At 34.5% G+C, this 11,809-nt stretch overlaps 1 protein-coding gene across 1 annotated transcript; it reads right to left on the reverse strand.

Moving 5' to 3' along the window:
* Positions 1 to 1,465: 1,465 nt before the first annotated feature.
* Positions 1,466 to 6,259, reverse strand: LOC135220279 (uncharacterized). The gene has a single exon (XM_064257538.1). The coding sequence runs from the start codon at positions 6,212 to 6,214 to the stop codon at positions 4,160 to 4,162; it is 2,055 nt and encodes a 684-aa protein (XP_064113608.1). The 5' UTR covers positions 6,215 to 6,259; the 3' UTR covers positions 1,466 to 4,159.
* Positions 6,260 to 11,809: the final 5,550 nt, after the last annotated feature.

Raw genomic sequence — 11,809 nt, forward strand, 5'->3', positions numbered from 1 at the left:
TGTGTCTAAATGTATATATGTCTATACACAACGTATGTAAACGCAAGTAGCACATATATATATATATATATATATATATATATATATTGATATATATATATATATATATATATATATTTTATATATATATATATATTTCTGTGTACATGTACGTAAATGTATGTACATTTTCTGCTCGTTGATTCAGGTACATTATTAGGGCAATGCAAGTGTAAGAATGCATTTTATTGGCACTAATATGATGTCTGCTGTTCATAATTACCCAGCATAATTACCTTATTAAACTTTGACCCCTACAGATACCATCAGTAATATTCATACCAGCGATTCCATCTTGACAATACCTAAGTATGAAAATGGTGTTTGGTATCTACATTATTCATATTTCCTAACTGTTATTAAAATTTTCAGACTAAAATCCATTAGGAAAATCATGCTTTCAGTTTAGAAATCCTGATGCTTGCAGCATTTTGAAAAAGAACATTGTCTCGTAAATCTGCTTTCACAGATTCAGAAGTCGTCTGCTGCACGCAACCACAGCAGGTGTTACGAGAAGTACCGATAGACAGTCTGTCATATTTTTATATCACGGAAGTAATAATCATTGCTTTTAACCTTCCTAACTCCAAATGCATATATAACTGAATATATTTATATATAATGTATACAAGCATATATACATATATATTGGTATATATATACAAATATATATGTGTACAAGCATATTATATATTTATGTATAATTTATATGCGCTTGTCTACATATATATTTGTACATATATACGTATATATATAAAGATATATATGTATACATGTTTATATTTTATTAGATAGACAATGGGTACTTCTCGTAACGCCTGCTAGTGACTGCGTGCAGCAGACGACTTCTGAATCTGTGAATGCAGATTTACGAGACAATGTTCTGTTTCAAAATGCTGCAAGCATCAGGATTTCTAACCTGAAAGCATGATTTTCCTAATGGATTTTCGTCTGAAAATAAAAATTAAAGTTAAGACATATGGATAATGTAGATACGAAACACCATTTTCAATCTTAGGTATTGTCATCATGGAATCGCTCGTATGAATGGTACTAATGATATCTGTAGGGGTCAAAGTTTAATAAGGTAATTATGCTAGGTGATTATGAACAGCAGACATCATGATAATGCCAATAATATGCATTCTTACACATGCATTGCCTTAATAATGTACCTGAATCAACAAGCAAATGCATTAAAAAAAATATTATTTTAGATGAAATGAAACCATCCTTGACCTGCTGATGAGATTTTTTTTATTTCCTTCAAGAGCAAATTGACATCACAGGAACAACTTTGAAAGTTCTCTCTATCCCGAGAAGTTTCATCCATAACCATTTCTTCCCATTAGCCAAATTTGGGTGTCTTTCAGCTTTGAATTTAAACCAAAAACTAAACAAAACACAGCCTGTGAGACTAATAAGTTCCCTTTCAAAATTCGTTACTGAAAAGTAAAAGAAATTGTTGACAAACTTCAATTCATTTGAGGATAATTAGTGAAAACTTTCACTCAACCAAACGCTGGCGAAATATAAAGATCCTTAGAAAATAACCCTAATATTACATGGAAAAATATAAACTTAGTATTAAATCACAATGTTAAGAAAAGAAAGGCACATAAATAAAACGTCAAACGTACAAGATTTTAACAATAACTTCAGCAAATGAACGTGCATAAATATTGCGATAAATAAATTCATAAATAGATAACAGAGAAACTTTGGTTAACCAGATAAAAATAAAAACTCATAACCGACACATTACAAATATATTTACAAACAACAACTACCATGAAATTCCCACCTGTTTTAGACTGTCACGTATGGAGGAAATTTCAGATTACATACCAAATCATTGGTAAAACAACAATATATACATAAACAATAAACAAAAATATAAATATTTCCAAACAGTAACAGATACAACCACTATTTACAAAGTATTTACAAAATATGAACGGAAGTTTTCATTCGTTTCCATTCAACATAGGACATCGTGATCTTAGCATTTCGTCTAAAGCTACGTGGTTTGCGAGCCTAGTATGACTAATATTACTTTTGCTTACTATCTATTAACCTTACTGTTTATTAACCTCCCTCAAGAAGTTTCTAGTGAAGAAAGAAGAAAGGACTGGGCTGGATTGTAAAATTTAGGCCAAGGGCCAATCGCTGGGAACCATGAGATCAAATTGTTAGGGGTGGGAGGAAAGTGAATCGGAAGGAAGAAAATATGAACGGAAGTATAGTAAAAGGAATGAAAGGAGTTGCAGTTGGGGGCGATGGGACGCTGCATAGAACCTTAAGTAATGTCCACAGCCCCAGGTGATTAAGGGATCTACTGTCTTTGAACAATTAATCTATATTCTTCTACGCTTGACATAGAGCTTTATGTATTGTGTTCATTTAATATGAGCCCTAGGTTTACCTTAACCATTAATCAAGAGGTGTATCTGACGATCTTTCTTTATCTTAAATAGAGAAATGTTAAGAAATCGCTCACTTGGTGTGTGATATGAAAAGGCTAAATCTTTAGAATTCGACGAAGACAGCGACTGCGCTATTACAAGAATAACTAAATGGTTAACATTTTAATCTGCCGTGTTTTGAAACGAAGGTTTTATCTTTTCCACTCTTCCCATAAGTCTAGACAATTCCTATAGCCCGAATATATTGATATATCTTTTATTGAGAGTAACAACATTTTTAAATTCAACTCTAATTTTAATAATAACCAAGCACTCCGACACCACAAAGTAGGTTTCACAATAAGAGATTTTGTTGAGGAATAACTGAGGAGAATAAGATTGACAGAGAGAGAGAGAGAGAGAGAGAGAGAGAGAGAGAGAGAGAGAGAGAGAGAGAGAGAGAGAGAGACTACTCTCACATTTTCCATGGAATAGTTGTTTGTTATGTGCTGTATTCTAAATTTCTATCTGTTCAGCTCATGTATGCGAGTTACGGAAGGAATTCCGTGTACTTACAAAACTAATTCATCAGTTCACATTAATAAACTTTCATTTTTTTACATTGGTAAATATTCTCAATTATGAATTTATTTTGCACGTATAGATACAAATACAGGCATATTCATGTTCAATTTCTTATCTAAACCTATATACACTGAAAATCATCTCGACGAATCACTAAGATCAGTGACCCCATGCATAGGTAATATTTACATACATACATGAAAGATATGAAAGTAACATTATTTGGTATAGTTCTCTTACTCAGAACACTGATATTACAAACATTTAGAAATATTAACAACAGAGCAATTTAACAATAAACAAATGTACCACATTTGGTGGCCGCCGAGGCAAAATGCCTCAGACGAACATCCATTGTACGTCTCTCTGAACGGCAATGAAGGACAAGCTTTCCGGAATGCAAAAGTCATCGACACAATCAAGGATTACTACAGGAAATCTCTTCCTAACATACACTGTATGCAAATATAACTTGTCGCAACATGAGACAACAAGCTTCACTTCTGGATTGAGTTCAGTCGGTGCCACTAAACAAAACTCGCATAGGATCGGAGATATGATGTTCTTATTTGAGCTGCTGCTGCTGTTATGATGACATGGACAGACGTGTGTGAAATGGCTGTTGACATTATGAAGTTGCGTAGAAATCACCAGAGACCCAAAGATATAGAACAAAGGCACCGCTCTTAAGCGGAACAAACTGTGTACATGTGCAAAACTGTTGCTTCGTGCTCAGACTGGATGTCTCAAGCCTAAGGACGTTTCCTTAACACTGGCTACGCCCTATTTTGTACAGCAGCTGGTCGCTCATGCGACGCATATCACATGATTTACCTGAGCATATTGGACGTTAGCGGCACTGGTCATATGGCTATATTGTTACACAGAATTTTACTTGACATATGTCATGAAGATACCTGTGATATTTTGTGATTATAAGATAAATGTCCAGTGTCTCACAAAACACCCAATGCCACCCATACATAACACAAATTGACACAGTACACTGAATGCTGGAAGTTGTCTTTGGATCAATATATATTCCTAGAATAACATCTAGGAAATCACAGTTAAAACTAACATATGTGGTCATTTTATAGAGTAATCTTGAAATCAACTTACCAAGATGCTCAAGTTCTTGCTTTTCTGAGAATAGCCACTAAAGTAACGAAAGCAATTGTATCGATATGATCTAACACTGTAGCCACCACACAACAAACAGGTAAACCAACGTGAGTCATTATCCTTCCAATGGCATCGTCTTCCGGTCTCAAACCTTCCTCATGTTCCATGTGCCTTAACCAAGGGCGTGCAACAGCTTCCACAACAGAAGTGACTGCAGGAGAGACTTGCATGATTGCTACTAAAGGGGCGGCTAGCTTTCGATACCCGTGTAGTGCCCTCGGATTTGTAGTGCTAAGGCGAGACCCATAAGTTGCATCGGCCATATACGATGAAAGAGATATGCGACTTTGGGTGAAAAGTTCCGTACAGATCACAGAATGGTCAAGATGATATTGAACTCCTCTTGAGAGCAAGGTGGAACATGAACCTCCAACTGCTACAGCACAAGCACCATAACATACTCCAGGACTTACGCCAACATCGTTAAGAAGAATGTAGAAGAAGCAAAGTGAACAGCCTCCTGTAGCTCCTAGACAGCCACCAATTTGAGGAATTAAACTATTGAATTCCTTGTCTTTCAGAATCTTTTCTACCGATTTGAAAGCAGACGTGGAAGAATCAACATTATTTTGATCTTGACGACGGAATGGGTATTTTTTACGTCGGATAGGGTAACCATATTTCCTTATGGTACTACGAATGGATCGACGTTTTAATGGGCCATCTTGCACTGTAAGACATATCAGAGATTCATTATGTGAGGTTGCTCCTTGACATCCAAATTCTAGAACCTGGGTTTCTTGTATAGTTTTGCACCAAGTTTGCAAGGTAAAACCATTAGGAGACCCATTGGGCAATAACATTACTTCAGGAGCAGCCGACAGGTCCCACGAAGCCGTGATTGGCCGATGGCTAAGTGGATCATATGCTGTAACTTTAACCCAAAGTTCACCTGTACACTTCCCTTTCTCAGCCAGTGTTTTCAGCTCTTCTTTTTCTACAATATGAACTGGAAAGTGGGTTTTGTGAATCACTGACCACTGCTTCCCTCCTCTACTTCTGACACCTACCAACCCCTCTGAGAGCCAAGGAGACTCTTGCAAAACTTGTTTTCCGATAAGTTGCTCCAAAACCAGTCTCTTCCATACAACAAAGCCCATCATTGTGTCACCTGGAGTACCCTCTGGTGTAATTATTCTTGTATATAGTATCTCATTTGTTTCTGACCTTAGGAGCTGATTTTCCTTTCTGTACTGTCTAATAACTTCAGAAAGGGCTAGGGAAGATGCATCATAAGCCAGTGCTCCTACTAAAGGGTCCTTCAATTGTAAAGATGCCAAGAGACGACGACGAGCAACTGTGTTGACCTCGGATGACCCAGCCCATTCAGTGGTACAAATAGCATTTACTTCTGCTATTCTCCGAGCTTCAGGGTTTCTCAGAAGTTTGGAAAGTTCGTTAGGATGTGAGTGTACTATGATTAGGTGCCCCTTAAGAATTTTACCTATAAATAATAATAGCTGAGGCAAATCATGACCCAGTGAAAGCCAAACTCCTGCTCTTGGATATTGGTGTAATATCTGTTGAAGTTTTGATAGGGACGAGTTATGACTTTGTACCAAGAAAGGAGCTTCTATTTTCAGTCCCTGTGCCACACCCATGGGTATGAAATCGGATACCAAATTCATCTCGTCTTTCCCTACTACAGGAATCACCCTTGTAATACCATTTTCCTTAATTCGAGCTATTTCCGCTGCAATGAGGGCTCCATGGCTAGGATACAAAGAGTTGAGAATAGGGCAATGACTATCAGTCTTGAAGGCTGTTGGGGAAAATATATGGGCAGATTTGCCAGATTTCTCTAGATACTGGCACAGCACCGTAGTCACTTCATCATCACCTCCTATGAGGAATACTCTGATTCCTTCATTCCAGAGATTGTCAAAGGCTTTCAAAATGTTCGAAGCTGTAGTATCAGTAAAAGCTAACCTCAACTGTACATTTGGCTGGCCATGTACGGTTCTGTGTCCTTTCAGGACATGTTCAGCGGCAATGAGCATTTCCTCATCAACAAAGCTTCTTGTGGACAGTACCCCGATGCTTGCTGTGAAATCTGAAACAAATAACTTTCATCAGTAGAAACCTGTATTAAGTAATTAACAGCTAAAATCTATTCGTAGTTAATAGATAATTAGTTCTTTAACTTGTACTTAACGTTAATTAATAACATGAACAAATAAATAACAGAAATATCGTTGCTAGGAAGCCTATTTTACACATTCAAAGTTTTGATTCTTTTTTAAGTGAGTGGTGGGCTATCGAAGGATGCTGCATCACTTCTCAAATGAGTCTTTGGTAACATTTACCGAAGTCAAATTCAAATTTACCAACTTTAGGTGTCTTTCAACACTATTACTCTTCTGCCAATCTTTTCACCATCATATACTGAAATTTATCCTATTCCCAACTCTGATTTGAATTTGTTGCAAAGAATATACTGCCATATGATTATTATTACTGCCTATATTATCCCTAATCATTGTTTCTCAATTTTGCCATTGGACTGTGTCGGTCCTTACGTTTTATTTCTTATTTGCCTGTAAGTTTTCATTATGATCAAAGAAACTGATTGTGTATATGTGTAAGTAGAGAGAGAGACAGACAGACAGACAGACAGACAGACAGACAGACAGACAGAGAAACAGGCATCTGCCTATTCGGAGATCAATATCTGACCTACATTTTCTAACGTGAGATTTTCTTAGTTTTAAAGTTATAACACAAAAACCCGTAGAATTTATGACAGTCCATTGCAAACAATTTTTTTATGTAAGCTCTTTTATCATTAAGTAGTTTTATGTACCGTTAAATTTTGTCGGTGATCCATTAGATTTGTTTATGTATGTGAATTATAACACGAATGGCAAGGAACCTCAAGTGTTCATATCCTTTCACTAATAAGGAAATCTGGGAAGGTGAAAATAATCTTTTCCTTTCGAAGTGCATAGCCCGTGGAATGATATTAATGAGAGCAAATCAAAGTTATTTTATCTACCTATTTAGCCTTGGAAATTACGACAAATTAAATAATATAAGAATCATTTTCATTCCTGAAAATGTATTATATCAGGAAAACTATAATAATCTTATTGTCTTGACTTATTTAAACTTAAAACCTTGCAGAACGAATTTGAAAAAAATAAATATATTTTTTTTTTGTGGACGACTACTACACATACCTACTCTCACGCACGCACAAAAGCAAACACATAAACATAATATATATATATATATATATATATATATATATATATATATATAGATAAATGAGTGAGAGGTTAATGATAATTGACAGGCAATAAACAACACCACCTCCTTCATCAGCTACTCTAAAAGTATAGGAAACATCAATTCCAAGGTACTAATTTATCTGTGCGAAGTTACCCTGCAGTTTTACCGTCATAATTTTCATCTTGAGAATAACTTACACCCCAGGGGACTCATGATTCATAAATGCATATGCCCAACGAAGGTTGGGCACAACTCCACCCAGTGCGTTGGATTAGAGGGCAAACACAATCTTTCTTTTTCTTTTTTCTTTTTTTTAATTCTTCTTCTTTTTTAGTAGTTTACTACGGTTCGAAAAGATTCGTTTTCTTTTAAGCTTATAAGCAAAGAAAACGAAAGTTTATTCAATGATAGACTAAAGTAATTTTCTCATCTAACCGGGAACTAGTAAGTCATTAATGATGTGTTGAAAGTTCAAGATTAATCTGGGGTACAGGAGGCCCATATATGTAGAATAATTTCCAATATGATATACTAAAGACAAATTTGGTAAACCTACAGACAAGCCCCTTGGGGATGAGCGTAAAAACTTAAACAGAATATGGTACCTATATTTCTCAAATTACCTCATCTGCACTGCATCATATACTACACCATTTTCTAGAAAGTTCGGTCAAAAAATTTATTAATAAATGATATCTCTGTGTGAAGCTCTTCGGTACAATTAACGAAATTTTTTCTTGATAATTTTCTTCAAATATACATTTTTTTAATGTGAGGATATACTTTTAGAAAATACGAGTACAAGGATGAACAACAGAACAAGGTTAATTTTTGTTAACGGGATGGGGTTAAAAATGGTGATGAGGAAGGCCTTAATCTGCTGGGAAAATCAGTTAAAAGGAAAGGGATGATAGAGACCCCACTGCGATTCATGGAAATGACAGGGAAATGAATGTACCGAAATGAATAAGAAAAACAGCATTTTCTGCGAATTCTCGTTGAATACATATGCTTATAGCTGTTAGTAGAAAGCACACTGTATTAGCATACGATGTGAAGATTTTTCGTTTCCACTGCATATTTGTCGTGTATCTAAAAACCATGAATAGGTGAAAGAAATCCTGGTGAGGTTTATTCTACAAGCGAGGAAACTCTTAGCATAAATTAATCTTTTAAAGTGAGAATCTGACAAAGGCGTCTCTATTATATTCACTACATATGTGCTAACCATAAAAACGTTTGGATAGCAATTGACAGAAAATAATATTAATAATTACACAGCATTTTTTAGCGTCCACATTCTCAGCAACATTTCTGTAACAGTAATTAATTACCTGGAGAGTTAGTGGAGTTTGTTAAAAATCTCACAAGAAAAGTTGAAATAGTATCAAAGCCAATGACAAGTAAAAACAACCTCCTCACGATGATGTGAAAGTGGGGCTAAGCTGACGTTTAAACGCGACTTTACGATGAGTCTGAGAATTTTCTTAAGGCAAGAGATCAAGGGAAGGTGAGCTTAGAGAGTCCATTCACTCGTTGATAGATTCAACCAGACACCATTAGTATATGGTGTCTCAGAAAAAAATTTTTTTTTTCGATTTTTGGTCTGAATAGAGTACATGTTATCTAAATAATAAAATGTTCTGGGAAAATTATATATATATGTATATATATATATATATATATATATATATATTATATATATATATATATAATATATATAATATATGGTGTATACATATATATATTGTGTGTATGTGTGTGTGTGTGTGTGCGAGCGTGTGTGTGTGTATACATACATATACTCGTATATATATAATATATTATATATATATATTTTATATATCATATATATATATATATATATATATAATATATATATATATATATATAATATATATATATATATACATCTAGGAAATCATTTGAAAGAATTGAACGAACGACTTGTACTTGATCCATAAGCCGCGAGCCCTGCAACCCTAATCTTATTCCCGGTAAAATACCCAATTCTCTTTTCATCGTAGTTCAATTTTCTTATTCGTTTTTTAATCTATGATTTATTCTGCTCTCAACTTTTTCCTTGAGACTGATTAACTTTTGCATTATTTCCCAAAATCCAACTCTGTGAAATTTGGAATTTAAGACCCAATTAATTTTCCATTACTTACTGTTCCATATTTGGAGAGCGAATATATATATGTATGTATATATATATATATATTATATATATATATATATATATATATATATATATATATAATACTGTGTATGGATGTCTTCTAGAATGACAGATTTTGTTCAATATAACCAAAAGTTGCAACTGGGCCTTCCCAATAATTTTTTTGTCTCCCGTTATTCGCTCTCCAAATATGGAACAGTAAGTTATTTAAAATTAATTTGGTCTTAAATTCCAAATTTCACAGAGTTGCATTATGGGAAATAATGCAAAAGTTAATCAGTCTCAAGGAAAAAGTTGAGAGCATAATAAATCATAGATTAAAAAACGAATAAGAAAATCTTCGACAGAAAGAGGCAAAATTGAACTACGATGAAAAGAGAATTGGGTATTTTACCGGGAATAAGATAAGGGTTGCAGGGCTCGCGGCTTATGGATCAAAGTACATACAAGTCGCTCGTTCAATTCTTTCAAATATTTTACTATTTGGAGAGTCAGAACTGAAGTTCTCAATAAAACTATCATAAAAGTGTGGACATTTAGTATAAAAATGAAGGTTATGTGCAGTACCTGGTAGTAATTCAATTGGAGAGAGAGAGAGAGAGAGAGAGAGAGAGAGAGAGAGAGAGAGAGAGAGAGAGAGAGGTAAGTAAATTAATATTTCGTTTTATCTTTAATACCTTTATTGTCATACTATAAAGCAAATATATGAAACTGAGGAAATTGCAGAGGGAGATGCGGATAAAAGTATGACAAGACAAGATTTGAGGTACGTTGCACAAAATCAAGTTTCGTTTTCTCATGCTGAAAGCTCTGAGGATCCGGTATAAAGGAAAATGAGATGAGAATGCAGCAGAGCCAAAGAGCGAAAACATAAAAAGAAAGTAAATTGAAGATCATAGATGAAGACTGAAAAAAGAAAAGAAAGCATAAATAAATACATACATACACACACACACGCGCACACATGCATTCTTCATTCATATCCAACACTATGTATGTGCTCTGAATATGTCCAAATTTGGAACGAAAAAAAGAATATAATCATATCTTCTTAATATGATATAGTATACACTACAATGCACTTGCATATCCACGCTCATATACATTCAAGAACACATTCATGAAAATGATATTTCGGCTGAGAGAACGCCGAGGACAGTCCCAACTCATAACACAGAAGACCCGTGACGCCAATAAAGGTGAAACATTCGAGGTGGCCTCTCAGCCGCTGATGAAAATGACCTCGCAAGGGCGTATTAAACGTCGTCGAGAATGTCGCGGTCACAGGCCCAAATTTACGAGGTCCTTGAGATAGATGTGACCTAGTTTTTCTTCCGCTCGTTCGTCTCTCTTTATTCTTTCGGACTGGTGTAATACCATCTTGGAGGTCCTGGATTTTGTGGGTATATATATATATATATATATATATATATATATCTATATATATATATTATATATATATATATATATAGCAACAGGCTGAAAAAGAGAGCGTTATTGCTTCTAATACTGTATAAAGAGAGATAACTGTCTTTTGTGTTTGTTTTTATTACAGTTTTTCCTCAAGTGAATAATTTGTTGTTTGTTATGGAACGTGTTATTATTTTTCTTGATATCTTTCTGTATCTTTGTATGCAAAACTCGTGCCATTACCAGTTTTTTTTCTCTTAATTTAAACAATATAGCTATTTATCTTTCTTCTCCTCCTCCTCCTTCTCCATCCTCCCCCTCCTCCTCCTACCACCTTTATCCTGCAGCTATCAAACTACTGTCTAAAAATTATTTACATGTATTGTCATCTTTTTGATACACCGTAAAAGTCTGAATAAACTTAAGAAAAAAGGAAAAAGTATTCGCAAATTCATCTTTGTTTTAATGTACAGTAAGATATTTTGATCACTCCTGGAAAATCAGCTTATTTTCTAATGTGGTTAGTCTCCATATTGCTTTTGATATTCATACAAATTCAGAGTCGTCGTCCCTTAATATAGGAACTCTATTTTTAACTTACGAAATATAATAAATATACATAGAACAATGAACGATGAAACGAAGTAAATTTGTATGGGACTCACAATATTTATTTCTGCTTATTGATTTTAAGTACAGGAATTTGCGAATCACATTCTTTCGTCATTTCGAATGATATCACATCATTTACCAATAAAGCCGGACCTTTTTT

This window comes from Macrobrachium nipponense, chromosome 1 (assembly GCF_015104395.2).
Source record: "Macrobrachium nipponense isolate FS-2020 chromosome 1, ASM1510439v2, whole genome shotgun sequence".
NCBI classification, from domain to species: domain Eukaryota; kingdom Metazoa; phylum Arthropoda; class Malacostraca; order Decapoda; family Palaemonidae; genus Macrobrachium; species Macrobrachium nipponense.

Bases quoted from the DNA above. Each gene is read 5' to 3' on its own strand.
- LOC135220279 (XM_064257538.1), bottom strand. From the start codon at position 6,214: ATGCTCATTGCCGCTGAACATGTCCTGAAAGGACACAGAACCGTACAT.